We start from the raw sequence: 21,998 nt of genomic DNA, 5'->3' as shown, positions 1-21,998 counted from the left end.
GCTGATACCTTAAGGCAGGAAACAGAACCCACCCTTATTAACTTACCAGTCCTGATAGAAAAATAAGCCCTGTGGAACACAGAGAAATGACAGAGTAGATGCAAAAGTAATTGGAGCACAGAGGAACTAGTTGCTTATCAAGAGAGAGAGAGGGGGAAAAAATCACTGGGCTTAAACACTGCCCAAAAAAGATCATAGTAACTGATAAAGAAGAGGACTACTGACCAACATAGAGGAGGATAAAGGTGCTGGAAAGTAAATATTTGTTACAACTATTCAGTCTGCAAGGAGGTGAGAAAGATGCATGAGTTTGAAGCGAAGAGCACTGTTCACAGGAGACCAAGAATTACCAATCCATTGAGATTTTTTGATTCATTTGACTCATTCACTTTGATATATTTCATTCATTCACTTTGATTCATTTGGTTCACTCACTATGTTTTTATAGACTGTCTTTTCTATCCCTACTTTCCATAGACATGTACATTTTTGGAGAGTCTGGTAAAAAGGAATTCTATTGTACTGTAATTAAGAACATGTACTGCAATTAAGAACAATCTCCCTATTACCTTTTTTTGCCTTTGACTTTATTGTCTAGTTAATATTAAGTATTTGTTTTAAGCCTGTATTTTGCTTTGAGGGAGAATGTTATTAAGAGATTTGAGCAGTTTTGAACCACAGACACTAACTGAATTGGCACCAGCCTTAAGGGTAACCCTTAGCCCCTCTAAGAAGTTTGCTATACTTGTTAAGCTATCTATTGGTTTTAATTAGGAAAGGGTTTAAATTTTTTTTTTTTTGCTATTGCTGCGAATTCTTTTACTGTCATGTTTCATGCTCAATTAAAGTCCCTCTGTGAAGACTTTCACAGAACTGTCAAGTTACCCATTCCAGGAGGGAGACTTTTTGGCAGGGCTTTTTTTGAGGGGGTACTGAGTACCGGCACCTTTTCCATTGTGTGCTAAAATTGACCGATGGTCCCCAAGTTTTAACGAAAGAGCTCAGGCTCTAGACACAAATTCTGCCTTGTCATGGACTCTGTAAATGTTTGCAGAGGGCCTGGCTATTGTGGGGTGGGTCCCTCATTGATCACCCCACCCCTGAAGGGTGGCCTGCCATTTGAGTACCGGCACTTTTTGCGCTAGAAAAAAATCCACTGCTTTTTGGCCAGTCCTGGTTTTAAACTTGCATCCCAAAGCAGTGTAGTATTTGTAGTCCATGATTATATCCATAGAAACCAGTGCTGACGTTGCCAGAAATCTAGGACCGGGCAAAAAATCTCCCTCCTAGAATGGATAACTTGGCGGCTCTGCTTTAACACTTTATAATGTTCACTCAATGGTGCTCAATTCGCACTCTTTACTCCATAGTGTCCAGCGCTCCCAGAGGGTTCTAGAAAACTGTCACAAACACAGTTTGGCACCTCACAGTTAGAGAATGTTTCCTTAATCCACTTGGCAAGTTATAGCTCAAATCAGTTTCTTTATCCTTTTCACATGAAACACAGAGTTTTGTGTCTTACAGTTGATAGAATCCTAGTTCAAAGCCTTCTCTAGAAGCCTCTTCTCCAAAAATAAAACATCATCTTTCTAAGGATCTTCCTGACACCATACCACACAATTTAAGTGTGCTAGGATCTTTTACCCTCCTCCTTTTCAGAGGCCCCTTTCCCCAGGACTCCAAGACTTTTATCAACTGACTTCCTTCCCCAACTGGATGATGGGAAAATGAAGTTGCTCACCTGTAACAGTAGTTCTCCTTGGATAGTTGATCATCTAGCCATACAGCTGAAGCAACATCTGGGTGACATTACTGACCCGGACTTCTAATAACACAGAAAGCTCTAAAGAGCTCTCCATGCATGCCCTAACCTTCCCATCTCTGGAATACAGCATAAACATCGTACACATCCCCTGTCAACTCAGTTAATACTCAAGCTGGCAAAAAGTCAGGGTGAGAAAGTGAGTCTATGTGGCTAGATGATCAACTGTCCAAGGAAAATTACAGTTACAGGTAAGCAACTTCTTTTTCTCCATGGACAGTGTGATCTTCTAGCCACACAACTGAAGACTCCCAAGCTAAAGAAAATCACATAGTAACAGTTAAGTGCAGACATATATGTAAGCTATGAAACTGTTACCTGAGTTGGTGGAGGTGGTGGTGGTGACGAGTCAGCTGCTTTATCATGAAGGATCCATAAGTATGGAGAGTAATGGACTAGGGCTTATATCTCTCCTATCCTACATGTGGAACTGAATGTGATTAAAAAAAAAAAAAAGTCTTCCATTAAAGATACTTAAAAGTAGCTCTCTCTAAATATTCAAATGGAGGATTCATAAGAACAAAGTTGAGATCCCAAGCAGTTATTAGAGTTTGTATCGGTGGTCTACAATGCAGCAAACCTCTCATAAATCTTTTTGCTACTGGATGTCGAATAAGTGTAAAATCATCCACCGTATTCTGTAGGACAGACAATGCAGCCAGATGAACTTTGACAGAAGAATACGATAATCCTGTATTGGAAAGATGCAAGAGATAGTCGAGAATTCGAGACATGGAACACAGATTTGGCTAATAAAACTTCTTCATGCACCATAAAACAAAGCGGTGCCATGTAGAAGCATACAGCCATCATGTGGAATCTTTATGAGCCACCAGAAGCACTTGTAGAACAGCTGAAGAAAATGGATTAGAGCTGTCTACTTCTTTTAGATGAGCCATGCAGCAAAATGCCAGGAACGTAGATTTGGATGATAAAGGCTGCTATTGTTTTGAGAAATGAGGTCTGGTACAAGTGGTAAACTGACTGGGGGACTTTGGACGAGAGACAGAAGTATGGAGAACCACAGTTGACTTGGCCAATGAGGAGCAATAAGGATCATCCAAGCTGAGTCGGCTATCACTTTTTGCTTGCAATGAGAGGAAGAGGAGGATAAGCGTAAGGGAGTTCCTGATCATCTGATGAGGAAAGCATCTGATGTTAGCCTGTTGCAAATGAGCCACTTTGAGCAATATCTTTGACACTTCTTGTTCTGAGGGGATGCAAATAGGTCTAGTGCAGGGAAACCCCATGTCCTGAAAAGGTCTCATAATTGTGATCTTCAGAGACCATTCATGTGGCTATAATTTGTGACTGAATGAATCTGCCAGCAAATTTAAACAGCCCAGCAGATAAGTTGCTGTTATAGATGAGCCCACATTGAGAACCAGATGCTAGAGTTGGATCGCTTCTTGACACAAGAGCCGAGATCCCACTCCGCCTTGCTTGCTGGCATAGTACATAGCAACCTGGTTGTCCATCTGGACATGAATGATCTGATTAATAAGATGATGATAGAAAGCTATCATTGCTAGATGGATGGCTCTGAATTTGAGGAGATTGATACTGTGATTCTTCTCTGCCTGAATCCACACTCCTAGAGTCAATTGGTTCTGGCAATATGCACCCCATCCCATCCCATCTTGAAAGCATTCATTGTCAATACTACTGTTGGCTTTGGAGGCTGAAAAGGAGCCCCTTCGGTAAGGTAAGGTAGATGAGTCCAGAATTTTAAATATTCTCTGATGTAAGGAGTCACCGGTATTTTTGTGGAGAGTGATCAATGACCAATAAGTGACCAATGAGCTCTCAAACATCATTGGAGGGGGCGCATCCTTAACCTTGATTGGGGGCAGACATGCTCTAGTGCAGCCATGTGACCTAGTAAAACTAACATTGTCCTGGCTGTTGTTGCTCAGCGTCTCAACATATTCTTAGCCAAGTGAATGAGAGTGTGCACTCCGGGTAGGGACAAGCGTGCCAGAGCTAACAGAATGATCAATAATGCCCCTATATACTGTGTGGGTTGCAAAAGTGACTTTTCTGAGTTGATGTTGAACCCCAATGAATTTAGAAGAGCTACTGTCATCTGTAATGCTTGAAGGACCATTTGTGGAATGCAACCGATAAGCCAGTTGTCTAGATAAGAAAAAATGATATGACCTTTCTGACAAAAGAGGGGCTATCACAGCAATTACACATTTGGTGAAGACTCTGGGTGCAGAAGCGAGACAGAACAGGAGAACTTTGTACTGATAATGAACATTTTGCACTGTGAATCGAAGGTACTGGCATGAACTTGGACATATCGGAATATGTAGATAAGCTCCTTGATTTAAAAACAGCAGAATATTTGCTGTAGTACACATGCAGAATTTTTTTTGATGAATTTGTTGAGCAGTCTCGGGTCTAGGATGGCTTGAAATCCCTTCAGTTTTTTTTGGTAAGAGGAAATATTTGGAATAGAATCTGCTTCCTTTCTGATCTGGAGGTACCAATTCAATCACTTGAACTTGCAGCAACCTGTTCACCTCTACCTGTAGGAGGAGACAATGCATATCAAACTTTCCACATTTTGTCGGTCCATTGGTTGGTGGATAATGGTGAAAACTGAGCTGATAACCTTGTTCTATCACTTGTATCACCCAAGAGTCAGTTATAATCCTCCAAGCATTGCTGAAAAATGACAAACAACATCCGAATGAAGATTGGATTGGAACTGCAGATCAAAACTAGGATTTGACTTTTGCTGCTAAGAAGCGGTACAACAAGCTTGTTTTCTATCAGAACTGTATGGTTTTTGTCTAGACTGCTTATTGTGGTAAGCAGATTTCTGATAATGATAAGATCTCTTATTAGAAAGCCTTGATTTAGATTGATAGTATGGGAGACGCTTATAAGCAGTCTTGGAACTCTTTGACTGGTCTTCTTCCAAAGTGTCCAGTGGTAATCATCTCTGCCACTTTCGGTCTAAAAAGGCCATCTCCTAAACAGGGGAGATCCACCACATTATCAAACAGATCTTCAGCCAGAGCAGTAGAGTGTAACCAAGTAATACGTCTTGTACCTATGGCAATAGCTGAACACGCACAGCTGTCTCATAATGTCAAATGCTGCCCATATCATGAATTGAGAACAAAGTTCTAGATCCTGCATAATGGTAGGCAGCAAAGTGGTACTGTTTGGACCTGAAGTATCTTGTAGCTTAGCAATATTATCCATTACAGTATATAAACATTGCATGTAGTGGAATGAATGTACTGCAATCCTGGCCTGCAGCATGGTATTCTGATAAGATTTCTTGCCTAAAAGATCCATGCATTTGAGATCTTTATTTTGGGGATGGAATGCACTCTCCCTTCTCCGTCTTTTGCTTCCTCATCGTCAATTTGACTACTACAAACTGATGTGGAAGCTGGTGGTTGCCATGTCCTAAATACTCTGGACTCTGAATTTATTATCTAAAGAGTAACTTGTAGAGTGAATAGTAAAAGGAGTGGACCAAATCAGTTTGTGTTGTTCCTGCAATAAGTTGTCAATGGGAAGAAGCACTGTTTCTTTATTAGTAGTTAGGTATTTCAAGACAGGACGCTTCTCAGGTTCTATGAATGAAAAATGAGAAGTATCCTGTAATTGAAGGGCTTTGGTCTTCTTTAGCAGAGACTGAGGGTATGCATAATCCTCCTTGTGATGCTGACTAGCTGTACTTTCAGGAAGCCCATTGTTCAAGTCTGTGAGATATGATCTTTTCCCCAGAAACTCATATATGTCAAGAGAAGAATTTCTATAGCACGATCTGATAACTGTTTTTGAATGTGACTCAAGTGGTTTAGAGGTTGATGGAGAAACTGACCATGTTCTCTTTCTAGATGATTACATTGTGAAGTGTGATCTGACCGATGTCTGTTGATGAATAGGGGGTTGAGCAGTATCAACCATCAGTGAATTTACTGAAGCAGGTGGCATGTATTGCTTGAAAGATTGAGCCATTAACTGGAAAAAATTGGAAGGTACATGTTCAAGGCTTAAACTTGATGGCAAAGGGGCTGTCTGAATTGTTACAGACAGGTTCTGTAAATTGGGAGCATAGCTCTTATGTATGACATCTACCAATGTAGACTGTACCGATTTTGTGTGTCTGCTATGATCAGAACAGCACTGACAGCATCTACCTTGACTGTAGTGGCTCAAATGACTTCTTTTATAGGAGATTGATATATTGCTCTTGGAACAAGAAGAGCAGTGACTCTTTCGCTTCCTTTTAGGAGAGGGAGAGGGGCTCTGAGAAGTAGAAGAGGTTGACGACATGTTACTTACCCAATGTCGGATTGATGCGAAGAAGCGTTTATTAATCTGCACTGAGGCCTCCGCTGGTCTGAGCGTAGCAGTGACTTAATCAGCTGTCAGCTCCTCTCTCCCTTGATGTCCATCCTGCAGGGTCCCAACAGTACTGGAATCAGTGCTGTAAGAAGCAGTTTGGGAATACCCTGATCCTGTCCCCTGGTCACAGAAGCAGGGGGGGAAACAGAATCTGCAGGCGTAGGGTTTGGTGGAATGAATGATATCGCCATTGGCTTTACTGTATACTTTGTCTTTTTCTTTAACGTGGTAGAAGAGTCAGAAAAAGGCTTAGAGCGGCAAAGGTCTTTTAATTTGAGCAGCCGAATCTGTAAAGATTTTTCTGACATCTTTTGACAGTCGGGACAGTCTTCCAGTGTATGTAGCTACCCAAGATTGTGAAAACATTTTACATGAAGATCTGCGACTGACATTTTTTTAAATTACAGGAACTGCTGTCTTTAAACCCCGGCTTTTGAGACATAACTCAAAGAAAACATTTTTTTTTTTAACTAATTCGAACTAAAAGATCAAAGAAAATCTAAAATAATCTAAGTTTAACTAGACAACTAGTTGTGAAGAGAATGAGAAGTGCAGTGGGTCGTAACTAAAACACGAACAAAATAAAACTGAGTTGACAGGGGTTGTGTACAATATTTATACTGTATTCCAGCGGCGGGAAGGTTAGGGCATCCGCAGAGAGCTCTTTACAGTTTTTGGTGCTACTGGAAGGCCAGGTCAGTAACATCACCCAGATGTCACACTGTCCATGGAGAAATGCAGTTCCCTCTGATTTCCTGTTCTGGGAAACCTATAGGGCAGATATACCTCATCACAATGTTTTTATTGTTACTGCTTGCAGGTTTGCAGTCTACATACAACAATGGTGTACTGAAATAAAAATAAATACAGTTCTGTATTCTTTTCACATCAGATGGCAGCATTAGGCATTTCCTAGAATTTCCCTGTCCTAATCTGTTACATACTTCCTCTGAATAAGACAAGCATTGTTAAATTACTCTAAACTAGCAGAAGCAAAGATCAATTTAAGTATAACATACATGCCTTTCCAAATAACTTTCAATATAAAATATTGCCTTAATGACAAGTACAGCCCCAGGATATCATGTAGCATCTAGGAACAACTTATAAGATAAAGCTTATACAGATAACCAAGTAGCTCAGTGCATACATCCTTTTCCTTAGTTTGGTATGACAGATTGTAATCTAACCTCTTACTATAGCAGTTCAGTTTGTAAAACCTCCAGTCAAGAAAATGAAAGTTTGGTAGTGATGATGGAGCCCTCGCATTCCTAACCACACAAGGATTATTATTCTAAAAACGAAACGTAAGTTGGCTTTTAATGTCTTTTCTCTTACTTAAAAAGCTGTCCAATTAAACTGTTGTTATCAGAGATAAGTTCCCATCGCATGATCAAGAATAATTATATGCACTATTAAGATTATTCTCATTATTTTAGCTTATTCATCGTGTATTTCAAATTTAGTTAGACCTAGTCACATTTTAAAATGTGATGAAATTCATAACTTGGACTGCTCCCTAAAGCCCTGGTGCTTTGCAAAAATGGAATTACACCAGGACCAGATGCACTTATTAGATCTTTTCATAGGTTTGAAGACAGTGGAAAGGTGAAGAGAATAAGTCAAACTGTCTTTTAGCTGCGTTTTTAATAAGTAATTCATTCTGTAGCATTTCTGCACCTTGATTACATTTTTTTATATAAATATGTAACGGAAGTAATGGAAAGAACCAATGATCTTTTTTAAACACATTAAAAACACACACACACAAGAATTCCACATTTTCTTAGGTATGTGACCTTCCTTCTAGTTCTAAATGTTCACAAAAAAAATGCATTTATTAAAAAAAAAAAAATGTTATAGGAAATCTTCAACAATGTCAGCCATGTACTGCATCAATGGATGCCCCATAAGTGTATGCTACCATAATCTCTCTATATAAAACGCACCTCCAACGTTCTAATGAAGCCGGAAGGATGCCTGAAACCGGAAAATGTAGTTGTGTAGATCGCTTTTCCCCATGAGTGTCTGCCCCACCCTCGCGTCACAACGTGATGACGTCGAGGGCGGAGCACTGACCCTCACCGAAAGCTTCATTACAACGCTGGAGGTGCGAGGAGGAGTGGCGAAAGGGACAAGGCACAGGGGCGGAGGCGGAGCTAGACAGAAAAACAGAGCGTCACGACCAATACAACAACATGGGTACGGGCACAGGGGTGGAGGCGTAGCGTCAAAGAAAAACAGAGCATCGCGAACAATAGAAGAACCCGGGTAGGAACGCACGGCTAACGGGAACGTTTCACTGAAACTGGGAGAAAGCGAGGGAGGAAAGCAGCCTGAACGTGGGAGGGAGAGAGGGAGGGAGCCATGGGCGTAGACTGGGGGGGGCGAGGGGGGGAAATGCCCCCCCCCAAACGACGACGACGTGACGGCGCCAGTAGTAAAAAAAAAAAATTTTTTTAAAAGCAGGCACGCGCTCGTTTCCGTCCGCTTCGCTTCCCTGCCCCCTCTGTCTGCGTCCCGCCCGAAAGGAAATGTCATCAGAGGAAGGCGGAAGGCGGGACGCAGACAAAGAGGGCAGGGAAGCGAAGCGGACGGAGACGAGCACGTGTCTGTCTACTTCCTCTCTTCCTCCCTCCCTTCGGCGCAGGCAGCAGTCTTCTTCAGCTTTTCTGTGTTCATGGCAGCGGTAGCGACATACACGATGCCTTCGGCTCTGCCCCGAAGCCTTCTCTTCAAGTTCCTGTTCCCGCATAGGTGGGAACAGGAACTTGAAGAGAAGGCTTCCAGGGCAGACCGATGGCAGAGTGTACGTCGCTACAGCTGCCAGGAACACAGAAAAGCTGAAGAAGACTGTTGCCTGCGCCAGAGGGAGGAAGAGAGGGGGTAAACGGAGTCACGATCCTGGACCTCATGGGGGGGGCAGCAGAAGGAAGATGGATGGGACTGGGAGGGGTGGGGAGGAGCAAGAGATGGATGGGACTGGAAGGGGTGGGGAGCAGAGGGAAGGAGCAGGAGATGGATGGGACTGGGAGGGGTGGGGAGCAGAGGGAAGGAGCAGGAGATGGATGGGACTGGGAGGGGTGGGGAGCAGAGGGAAGGGAGCAGGAGATGGATGGGACTGGGAGGGGTGGGGAGCAGAGGGAAGGAGCAGGAGATGGATGGGACTGGGAGGGTGGGGAGCACAGAGAAGCCTACTGGAAAGAAGACACTGCATAAAACAGAAGACACTGGGACCAAAGCGAATAGAAAAACTAAATGATCGGACAACAAAGGTAGAAAAAAGTATTTTATTCAGAATTTATTAATTGAAATATGTCAGCTTTTGGAAATGTGCATCTGTGATATTTTGCATGTAAGTTTCAATTTTTCTGGTATTGCTGCATGCTGAGTCTAACTTCTTGAGTTAACTTTCCAATTCAGTATTTTGCCTTCATACTTTTTTATTTCTAGTTCCTTGTGTCATGTCTGTTGTGTCATGTGTTTTTCATGTGTGATTAAGGTGCAGTATTCTGCTAGCGTGTAGTATTTGCAGCCCTTTTTGTTTTGCTTTTTTTCACGAGGTAGTGTATTGGTGTTTTAGAGCCTGGTGTAATTACAGTCCTGCCTTTTCACGCATAAGGTTGTAGCTCAACCTGTCCTTGGAATTAGTGTTATGGTTTAGTAAGGATATGAGTGTGTTTTTGCACAAGTTTGTGTATAGCGTTTTGCAGTGAAGAGATTGTGTGTTGGCCTTACTGAGGTGGCACCAAAACATCAGAAAGGGTGTAGAGCCTAAATCATGACACACTACCTCTTGAAGGATCTACATAAAGAGCCTATGCATTTCTAAGGTCAACACTGGTATGGTATGGGAAAGGGGGTGGGGAACTACTACTGGAGATGAAGAGGGAGTGCTGGGTAAGGAGGAAAGAAGGAAGGAAGGGAGAAAGAGCTGGCTTGATATCTCATACATATTCATTATGGTTATTCCTCAAAAAAGCCAGCTCTTTTTCCCTTCCTTCCTCCATATTAGCATATTCATTTGCATATGTATATATGCAAATGAATATGCTAATATGCTCCGCCCCATCCTTTGCCCCCCCCCCAAATGAAACAGTCAAACTACGCCTATGGAGGGAGCCAGCCTGAACTTGGGAGTGGGAGGGAGGGGGAGCCACGACCCTGAAAGGCGGAGGGGGGGCCATGACCCTGAAGCTGGGAGGGGGGAGGGGAAGGAAGGGGGGAGGGAAGACAGGGGGGAGGGAGAAGGAGGGCGGGAGACGGAGGGGGGCCCCTGCGGCACACTCTCATTCTTTCTCACACACACACTGACATACGGCGTCAGAAACAGCTGATCACACCAGGAACTGCATTGAATGAAGGCGCTACTCCGGCGCCGAAGAACTAGATTCTCTTTGGCGGGGCCAGCAAACAACAAGGTATTTGAAGCGGCGGGGCGGGTGGCGACGGCAGGGGGAGGGTTGGTGGCGGGAGGGGGGTTCAAGGGGATCGTCGGGGGGGGGTTCGCGGCGGGAGGGGGCTAAACAGTGCCCTCCCCCACCTAGGGCTGTGGCCCCCGCTCCTGGTGAAGTCTGGCTACGCCCCTGCTGGAAACGGAGTTAAGAGGACAGATAGCAGCAGAATCAGATACTGGGCCAGCATGATCAGAAAAACAAAGTCACCAGACAACAAAGGTAGAAAAAATCATCCTATTTTCATTACAGTGTTTGGAATATGTTCACTTTAAGAATCAGGTGCTCAACATTAAAAGTTTTTAAATAATAAATTTATTTATTTATTTATGGCATTTTATCCCACATTAAACATGAATTAGATTGGAACCTGGTGGAGAGAGTAATGCATTGCCCCCCCCCCCCCCCAGGCTCTCTCCCCGGCTATAGCCAGCTCTGCAATTTTGAGGGGGGGGGCGCAGAAGTGGACAAGGGGCGCAGAGGTGGACCGGTTAGAGAGCCTGTTGTTAAACATTTACCAGCACACCACTGGGAGTAGGTGATAGTGGATGGTGTGGATTGGACTGCCAGACTGAATGGGCCATTTGGCCTTTATCTGCCATAATGTATCTATATTTCTATAACCAAAATAATTCCTTCTCCAGAACACAAACAACTCTTAAGCTTAAAAAATTCCTTAAAATATTTTCCTCTTTATAATTTGGTATTCCTCCACCATCTCTCTCCTACTTCACTCACTCGGGGGATTATCTACAGGGACAAATGAGGCGGAGGAACCTTGCACCCTTTTAAAAATCAGCATTGGTACTGAGCAGATTGCTTGTTTTCAAGTCCTATCTACAATTTTGAAACAGAGAAAAGCATATCCTTTAGAATTTGGTATTAAGGAATTTAAGCTTAAAATATTTTTGGTGAAGTGATTATTTTGGTCACCATACTGTAACCCGGCACTATGCCATATTCAAAAGAACCAATACATTTTTTTTCCAAAAACTTTTATTGTAAAACATGGCAGAAATACAAAACGAAAAAGAGACCACAACAACAATATGCAATCAAATCTTCTACCACATCCAACCCCTGCCCCAAATCTCTCCCTTGTTCTTCCCCCCCCCCCCCCCCCCACCCTCAACAGAGCATGTGAACTTCACAAACTCTTCCTCCCCAACACTCTCCAGCAAAGTGTTAAATGAATAGCTTTATTTTGATGAATCTTCTAACACTTTTCCTCAGTTGTGCCTTCCTGTTTTTCACTTGAACTGTCTTAATATTCTGGGATTTGTCCTGCTAACTTGCCAATAAGTTAAGAAAAATTAGACTCTTACTAGTAAAAGTTTCAGAGAATAACAGTTTCTTAAATTGCTTCCTGAACTACAGGAAGTCCAGTGTAAAGCAGACTTACACAACAGACTGTTGCACAAAATGGAACTCATGCAAGAGGAGGTCTGGTTCCTTGAATAAGATAACCTTATCTGAGAAAAAGCAGGAACTGTTAGAAAACAAGCAATCCTCGAGTTAGTTGGTAATACACAAAGGAGTGGAGGAATGGCCTAGTGCAGGGGTAGGCAACTCCGGTCCTCGTGAGCCGCAGGCAGGTCAGGTTTTCAGGATATCCACAATGAATATGCAGGAGATAGATTTGCATACCATGGAGGCAGTGTATGCAAATCAAGTTCATGCATATTCATTGTGGATATCCTGAAAACCTGACCTGCCTGCAGCTCTCAAGGACCGGAGTTGCCTACCCCTGGCCTAGTGGTTAGAGCATTGGTCTTGACATCCAGAGGTGCCCGGTTCAAATCCTGCTGCTGCTCCTTGTGATCTTGGGCAAGTCACTTAACCCTCCATTGCCTCAGGTGAAAACTATTGTGAGCCCTCTTGCGACAGGGAAATACCCAGTGTACATGAATTTTGAGCTACTACTGAAAAAGGTGTGGGCAAAATCCAAATCTAATATAATAAAACGCACCGTGAACGTTCTGAAGACAACGTTCTGAAGTCACTCAAACACTCCCTGAAGGGTTCGTGGATTTATGTGGTGAAGCCAGCCAGCCGTCTCTGCCCCGCCCTCGCGTCAAACGTCATGACGTCGAGGGCGGAAAAAAAAAACAAACGGATCGCACCCACGCACGGGGAGGAGTACTACTCCTCCCCCTGCTGACCCACCCGCGGAAAGGAAAAACACCTCCAAAGCTCCGGAGTCCACAGTCCCGACATCCAACACCCCCCCCCCCCCCCGCCCGCCAAACGTCAAAAACTAGAAGCCCCACCCATATAATGGTAGATCCGTCCACCTCCGCCCCGACCCGACCCCCCCCAAAGCTGCAGGTCAAAGGGAGGAGGTCCAACACCCCCCCCCCCCCCCGCAACAACCCCCTACTAAGCCACCCACCTTCGCGTTGCTTTGTCGGCGGGGGACCCGAAACCCCGCCAGCACAAGTCATGTCTGCTGACTACGGCGTCATCTTCAGCGTTGCTAGCCTGTGCAGGCAGACAGGGCTTCTGTGCATCTGATGTCCTGCACGTGCAGGACGTCAGATGCAAAGAACCCCGCCCTGCACAGGCTAGCAACGCCGAAGATCGCTGGAGGAGTCTGACTCACTCAGCACACACACAAGACTTCTGCTGGCGGGATTTTGGGTCCCCCCGCCAGCAAAACTATGCGATGGTGGGTGCGATGGCCACGGTGGGTGGGATGGCAGCGACCGGGTGCATCGCTGTGGGTGGGATGGCGGCGGGAGGGGGGGGGGCATCGCACGGAGGACACGCTTCATTACTTCTTCTTCTAAAAAGCAGGATCCTCCCTCCCCCCCAAAAACTGAACCATACAACACACACACACACACACACACACACAAACACATCCTCATCTGGCACCGCTTCCTTACCCCCCCCCCCCCCCCCCCACACACACACTTACTCACTCACTCTCATTTGGCCACACTTCCTCAACGCCCCCCCCCCCCCCAACACACACACACTCTCATCTGCCAGCGCTTCCTGAAACCCCTGCCCCCCCCACACTCACTCATCTGGCTGTGTTTCCTGACCCCCCCCCCCAAACACACACACTCACTCTCATTTGGCCACACTTCAACGCCCCCGCCCCCAACACACACACACTCAGTCTCTCTCTCTCTCATCTGGCAGCGCTTCCTGAAATCCCTGCCCCCCACATACACACTCATTCACTCATATGGCAACCCCCCCCCCCCCACCACACACACACACACACACACACACTCAGTCTCTCATATCGCAGCGCTTCCTGAACCCCCCCCCCCACACACACACACATACTCTCGCTCATCTGGCAGCGCTTCCTGAAGCCCCCCCCACCACACACACACACTCATGTGGAAACACTTGATAAACCGCCCCCCCACACACTCACTCACTCATCTCGCAGCACTTACAGACACCCCCACACACCCCTCCTCTTCCAAGCTGAAACCCCCAACACACACCCCCCACACAAACCCTCCAACACACACACACACACACTCTTTCTCACTCTCATCTGCCAGCACTTCCGGAAACCCCGTACACACACACACACAGACACTCACTCTCTCTCATCTGGCAGCGCTTCCTGAACCCCCCCACCCCCCCACACACTCTCTCACTCATCTTGCAGCGCTTCCTGAAACCCCATACACACACACTCACTCTCTCTCTCATTTGCCAGCGCTTCCTGAACCCACTGCCCTCCCCCCCCCCACACACACTCAGTCATCTGGCATCGCTTCCTGAACCCCCCCCACACACACACACACACACTCTCTCACTCGCATCTGGTAGCGCTTCCTGAACCCCCCCGCACCCCTCTTCTTCCAACCTGAAACCCCCCCAACACATCCCCCCTCCCCCTCCTCCAGCACACCAATTGCTTGGGTGCAGTGGCGGGAATCTCAGACACCACAGACAGAGGGGAGGGGGCCTGACACCAGAGAGACACAGGAAGGGAGGTATCTCTGTCACACACACACTCTCTCTCTCATATACAATGTCTTTCTGACTCTCACTCTCACACACTCTGTCTCACACTGATCACATTCACTCTCTATGTGCCACACAGTCACTCACACACTCGCTTGGTCTCATAAATCTGTGTCTCACACACACTCTCTCTCACACTGTGTCTCACATACACACTTGCACACACTCTCATTCTCACACACACACTCTCACAAACACACTCACACCCAGACTCACTCTCTCTCTCACACACACACACTCACACTTTCACTCTGTCTCTCACACAGTCACTCTCACATACACTCTCCCAAACATACACACTCCGAGGAAAACCTTGCTAGCGCCCGTTTCATTTGTGTCAGAAACGGGCCTTTTTTACTAGTACATAAATAAACTTGAGATTTCAAGTATAGCGGGGTTTTGCAAGTGACAAGTGTTTTAAAAACTGAAACAAGAATCCTAAACATAGCATATATTGAGGCCAAAATTCAAAAGCAGTTTTGCAGTCAGCAGTGGTGCAGATCACATAAGTGGTTTTTTTTTTTTTTTTAATCTCCAGCAGCTCTACATAAAACTTTTGACTGTTTTACTCACAAAATGGCCAAAGTTATACATCAGAAAAGGGGAGTAGTTTAGGCAGAGAAAGGAAGGGGGAAAAAAATCGTACACATTTTAGAGGAGTAGTTATTAAGAAATAGTAACGTCAGGCTTTTACTGCACCTTAGTTTTTTTTTGTTTTTTTTTATTTGTACCCCGCGCTTTCCCACTCATGGCAGGCTCAATGCGGCTTAGGTACTTATTTGTACCTGGGGCAATGGCGGGTTAAGTGACTTGCCCAGAGTCACAAGGAGCTGCCTGTGCCTGCAGTGGGAATCGAACCCAGTTCCCCAGGACCAAAGTCCACCACTCTAACCACTAGGCCACTCCTCCACTCAGCATGGGAGTTACTAACCTGCTTGTGAAAAACCATATGGCAGCTTGACCCCTTATAAGACTACTGCTAGGGAGTGCCAGAAGGAGCAGGAGCAACTGAGGATCGCTCCTGCCCTGTACCCTCTAGACTCCTACAGAGGTAGGCCGGGGGGGGGGGGGGGGAGTCATCTTCGGAGGAGAGGGGTTTTCATGGGAGGCTTCAGAGGAAGGGAAATATTATTTATTAGTGCCTAGCCCACTGGTCCTAGAGGCACCACAGCTAGTTAGGTTTTCAGGATAACTACAATGAATAGCCATAAGATAGATTTGCATGCAGTGGAAGCAACACATGAAAATCTCTCACATGGATATTCGTTGTGGATATCCTTAAACCCTGACTAGCTGGGATGCCTCCAGGACCAGATTTGGTCTAGCCCCTTTAGAATGCAGCTCAGGAGCATTTGTGGCCTGATGCTCCCAGCCAAGAAAAATAAGGCCAGCATTATTTTTCCAGGAATACAGCTTGTGGGGTTCACCACAAGCTGCACTATTCAATTACATAATAATGAAATGCTTTGCATCTAATTACTATGTAGCCCACAGTAGCAAATAATATAATGTGCATTATGGTAATATAATAGATGTTATTGCCATTTAATGAATGTTAGGGGGCAAATAACATGAGTTATGGTCATAATGCATCTTAATAACTACCTCACGTAGTGACAAAATGCATAAGTAGTGACAGAAAAATAGCTGATTGAACTTTAAGCATATCTGTTTAAAATTATACGTAGATTTTCAATGGTAGCACTTGCATATATTTAAAGCAGAACTATTTGTATAACTTTAAATGAATTTTATATACATTTGTGACCATCTCTGGGAAAAGGTGACTAGATCCAAAATGTTTGAGAATGGCTGACTTTTTATGGCACAGGTCCAAAAGAAGTCTGCAAAAGTTTTATGCTTGAATTTCTCTAACTTTTTTTTATTTTTTTTCACATAAAAGAATGGGGATTGAACTGTGTCTGGTAGTGTAGCTCAGAGGTTGAAACTTGAAGGCTGATATTTAGTGCTGTGGCAAGTATCAGATAACTTTAACAGAATGTGTCTAGATACATAGCGGCAGTAACTGGATCAAGTTGACTGGATAAACATCCCCACTACTTTAAAGCAGCTGGTTAACCCAACCAAACTTGTCCCATGAATTTTATGGACAGTACTACATGTCAGAGCTGTCTGAGAGAAGTTGAACTGTGCCCTTATTGGGACTAGCATTGCTTCTTTGGCACAGCCTATGTTTTGTTGGGCTAACTCTTTAAATCCTGAGTAGGAGACTAAAGTTCAGTCCTTCTACTTACAGGTCACTGTGTGTCTGTGAATAAAATCTAAATATTTGTGTCCTCAAGCTGAGACTAAGCTCTTTTGAAAAACATACACTATAACTGTATGAAATATTTTATATAATGGTTTACTTTTATAATGTCATAAACAACCAATATGTGGTTACCATAATTAATCATTAAGCATAACTGAGGGAAAGTTATAGCAGGGCCACCCACATGATACTGAAGTAGGTTATACCACACAAAAACTTGACTCATGAACTATTACTCAGCCTCATTCTCCATTCTTACATTGTAGGTTTGCTAAACTGTGAAGATAAGCCTAAATCCACAAGTATCAACCAGTTAACTGAGGTAAGATCATGATTCTTGACGAACAAAAAAAACCAAAACCCTGAAACTTGGCCTAACAAAAAAATAATTCCCCTGGGGAACATTTCCTCTTGGGTGTTCCAACCAGTCATGTTCTTTCCTGGTATCCTGTATGACATTTTCATTTGCACAGTGCTAAGATGTTTGAGGAAGTCATCAGCCTCTATTCTACAAGGAATCTTAGCAGACACAAAACTTATATAACAATAGTAAAATTGCCAAATATAAACATCAATTCAATCAATGAGGTAAACTTGGAGGTGGCAAACTGAATCTTACTGATAGGACTAACATGATGTGGTATCAGAAATATACACATTTAACAGCACTATAAAACAATCATATAACAGAAATTTGATAAATGTCAGTACAATACAAATGATACCACAATAGGCACCATGGAAAAATATTCATATAACAGATATGATACTCACGATGGCAGCACAATATAAATGAAACACCTTAATAGGTACCCATTAAAATATTCAAATAACATAAGATACCAATGCTGTTTGTACAATATAATGAAACATCTTAACACGTAGCAGAGGGAGCAAATGCAGATCAGATATATATAGAAGAGCGGAATAGACAAGATGGGTAGTACAAATAAATAGATAAGTGACGAAACCGAAGGCAAATTATATGTACAGTTGAAAAAGATATGAGGAACTGGTCTAAGTTACAGGGTATGCAGTAAGCCAGTCCAGGTGTGGAGTGACTGGATAGTCAGTCACCACGTGTATTAAACGCTTGGGAGAAGAGACAGGCTTTCACCTGCTTCCTTAAGTACACAGTCTGGAGTTCAGCGTAGCCCCTCTGGGAGCAAGTTCCAGTGTGGGGGATACTCCTAAGAAGGCTCACTGGCAGGTATCATATCATTACTAAACCAATACACTTAAGCAGTGCATTTTTTCTAGTGAAAAAGGTGCCGGTACTCAAACGGTAGGCCATTCTTTAAGGGTGGGGTGATCACTGAGGGACCCACCCCACAATAGCCAGGCCCCCTGCAACCAGTCACAGAATCTATGACAAGGCAGAATTGTTGTGTAGAGCCTGAGCTCTTTCATTAAAACTTGGGGACCATGAGTCAATTTTAGCAGACAATAGAAAAGGTGCCGGTATCAGTACCCCCTCAAAAAAAGCCCTGCACTTAAGTATCTTAAGTTTCACTGAAACAATTCTGAGTATATGGCTACTCCCATTCTTGTGTTATTTTAAATGACTATTTTAAATGTGGTGGGGGGAAGACCAGTAAAACAGTTGCCTATTTAATTTAAAAGCTCAACTGTGATTACCATCATCAGTCTCAAAAACCTCCACCTCCTTCATTTCACAAGTCTTTAAAACTCTACTCTTTTTATTATTTTTACTTTATATCTTCTCATCTACCCCTCGTCTAGAAAACAGCACAAAACGGCATAAAAATAGCAACTTAGCTTCACCGGGCTGAGCTCTACGGAGTTTCTCCATTTCACTCAGAATTGTTTCAGTGAAAGTTAAGAGACTTATATGGATTGTTTTAATAGTGAATACAGGTAATAAATCTATTAGCCAAGTAAGTGTGAGTAGGTATCGCATCATGCAATTTCTTTTGAGAAGGATACACATAATGATACTCCTTGAGAGAACCTTAGAGAATCCAAAGGTGTGCAGAGAGCTAGCTTGTTCTTTAGGTACTCTAGTTCCAATTCAGGCTCAGGTTTTACATTGCAGTATTCCTTTCACAATAGTATTAATGCCCCTTAAAGTGTAAACAACTGAAGTATACAAAAGAAACCTGAAATATCTTATTTCCTGCAATGTCCTCATTGCTTGTCTCTTCTAAGTAATAGCACTTTCCTACTAGTCAGAGTACATATATATTGGTCTCAACTGGAGTCCTAAGTAAGAGAGAATGTAGTGTCTAGTAGCACTAATCTCAGCTACTGTAGGATACAAATAGCGCTAGTTTATGGTGTTAAAAGTTGCATTCCTATGTTAACTTTCATTTTTATTATCTGTTTTAGGAACAAAATGAATTTTTCAGAAAACAACTCTAGCACAAACCACTGTGACCCCAATCCTACCATAACCCAGTTAATCTTACCAGGATCATATTGCATCATCTTCATCGTAGGAATCCTGCTCAATGTTCCAACTGCATGGATTTTCCTCCACATTTCTAGCAATAGAAGCTTTGTTGTCTATCTCAAGAATGTCATCATTGCTGACCTCCTAATGAGTTTCACGTTCCCCTTCAAGATCATTAATGATTTTGCCATTGGGCCATGGCAAATGCGAGTGGTCATATGTCGGTATTCTGCTGTGATTTTTTATCTGAATATGTACATTGGAATCATATTCTTGGGGCTAATAAGTTTCGACAGGTACTATAAAATTGTAAAACCTTTACTTGCCTCATTCTTACAAAGTATTACTTACACAAAGATTCTTTCTGGAGCTGTATGGGTTACTGTGATCATTCTATTCATTCCAAACATGATTTTAACCAATAAAACTCCTACAGAGGAAAATTCATCTAAATGCACAAACCTCAAGAGTAAGCTTGGTATAAAGTGGCATGAAGCCTCAAGTTACATCGCTGTAAGTATTTTTTGGATCGTGTTCTTTTTGCTCATCTTCTTTTATAGCGCCATAGCAAGAAAAATATATAACTCCTACCGGAAGTTCCGCAAAAACTCAAAGGAAGCCAAGAAAAAATCCAGCCGCAACATTTTCAGCATTATGCTTGTATTCTGCGTTTCCTTCGTGCCTTATCACATCTGCAGAATTCCATATACTACAAGTCAGACTGGAGCCCAGTTCAACTGCCAGGCAAAAATGGTGCTTTACTACTTCAAAGAATTCACGTTGCTGCTGTCTGCCATAAACGTGTGTCTTGACCCTATTATTTATTTCCTCTTATGCAAGCCGTTTCGGAGAATGTTATTTAAGAAACTGTCCATTAGATATGGAAAAGCAAATATTAAAGAGGATTCTAAATCCAAAAGATCACCCACACCTGAGGGAAGTGTGTACAGTTCATGAACTATGTCGTTTATCATTGTTCATTAATTGTTGACTGAGAAAGCCAAATTAAGACCATCCCTTTTTCATCATGCTCCCAAAGGTATGGAGAAATAAAGTGAATTGTGCGATGTCATTCAGTAGCAAAGAGGACTCAGACTCATGAAACAGGATTTCTCTGTAATCCAATGAGATTAAGGGGCTCAATTTCGAAACAGAAAAATGTACAAAAAGCGGCTTTTGTCCAAAACGACCAGATCGCTAATTTTGAAACCCATTTTTAAGATGTTTTTTATGCAGTTCATTTGCAGTGTTTCCAAATCACAAGGGGGCTTATGTTGAGGATGGGATCTGGGCATTCCCAAAACGGCGTTCTTCTGCCATAATGGAACAAAGCAAAAACATCCAGGGCTAGAAGTTAGACGGTTTGGTCTAGACCTGTTTCAATCACAGCTAAGTCATAAACAAGGTGTCCTAAATGACCAGATGACCACTGGAGGGATTAAAGCATGACCCCCCCTTACTCCCACAGTGTTCACTGATCCCCCCCTACCCCCTAAAGAAAAGTACACACCAGCCTCTCTGAAAGCTTCAGATATAGCCAGTCCTATTAAAGCAGCAAGCAGGGCCATGGAGTGGCCTAGCGGTTGGTGCAATGCACTGTACAGAAGGTGGACCCAGGCCTATATCCCACTCTGTAATAGCTGAGCCCTCCAAAACCCACCAAAAACCTACTCTACCCACATATAGGTGACACCTGCAGATATAAGGGTTATAGCAGAGGTGTATAGTGGGGTAAAGTAAGACTCCCCATACAATATAAGGGAGTAATGGTGAGATGTGTACCTAGGACCTTTTATGTGAGGTCCACTGCAATGCACCCTAGGGTATCCCACTGCTCTGCTGAGATGTCTGTGTGGCCAGTCTACTAAGAATGCTGGTCCCAACCCCCGCCCCCACCCCATATGTCCCAATGCCTTCTTTCTGTGCATTTTCCCCTTGGATTTTTTTTCTTTTTTTTTTTTTAATGGTCACAAGAGAAAAACGCACTGAGTACAAAACATCTAGAAAATGGTCATTTTTGAAATAAAAAGATAGCAATTTTTGAACCAGAAAAATGGCTATGTTCACCACTTGATTTAGGCCATTTTCAGCAAAACATCCAAAATCGGATTTTGAAGTCATATCAAAAATGGCCCTCTAATATCTCTTCACTTTATTGACATTATTTAAAAATATGAACCAACCAATAGCCCTTGGCACTAAGCTGCAAAGAAGATTATTTATTGGGCATTATATTTCATAATAGAAACAATCTACTGTATTTTAAAGTACCTTTAATCCATGAACAACAAACTCAGCCACCAACTTCACATGCATCAGAAAATGTATTGCTATCCGAACCCCATGCGCTGGAGTGGAGGAGTAGCCTAATGGTTAGTGCAGTGGCCTGAGAACTACATGGTCTTTATCGGCCTTCATGTTTTTCTGTTTTCTATTTTTCTTGCTTGTGTGGGGAGTTTCTCAATGACTGATTTCAATATCACTGCTTTCCTCATCAGTAAACCTATTGCTGCACTATTTCACGTTGCAATGTGTAATAAGGTCTTATTGGGGTGTGCCGTACAACTGCAGCGGCAAAACAATTTTCTGCGCCTGGGTGTGGCAATAATTCATGAGACCTGATAGCATATGGAGCATCTGTTGGGAAAGATTGCAGAGCAT

The 21,998-nt window shown here is 43.3% G+C and overlaps 1 protein-coding gene across 2 annotated transcripts in view; it reads left to right on the top strand.

The window, feature by feature from the left end:
• P2RY14 (purinergic receptor P2Y14) overlaps positions 1 to 20,600 on the top strand; it is a 29,846-nt gene extending 9,246 nt beyond the window's left edge. The window contains exons 2-3 of one of the 2 annotated variants that reach the window (XM_030216717.1): positions 17,191 to 17,246; positions 19,274 to 20,600. In XM_030216717.1, the coding sequence (XP_030072577.1) occupies positions 19,281 to 20,294 (1,014 nt within the window). In that variant the 5' untranslated portion in view covers positions 17,191 to 17,246; positions 19,274 to 19,280 and the 3' untranslated portion in view covers positions 20,295 to 20,600. The remainder of the gene's footprint in view (positions 1 to 17,190; positions 17,247 to 19,273) is intronic. The other variant, XM_030216716.1, reaches the window with a different exon arrangement.
• Positions 20,601 to 21,998: the final 1,398 nt, after the last annotated feature.

Source organism: Microcaecilia unicolor, chromosome 10, assembly GCF_901765095.1.
Source record: "Microcaecilia unicolor chromosome 10, aMicUni1.1, whole genome shotgun sequence".
In the NCBI taxonomy this organism is placed as follows: Eukaryota; Metazoa; Chordata; class Amphibia; order Gymnophiona; family Siphonopidae; genus Microcaecilia; species Microcaecilia unicolor.
Note: the sequence above shows the minus strand (reverse complement) of the source record. Positions and strands in the feature narration are given on the sequence as shown.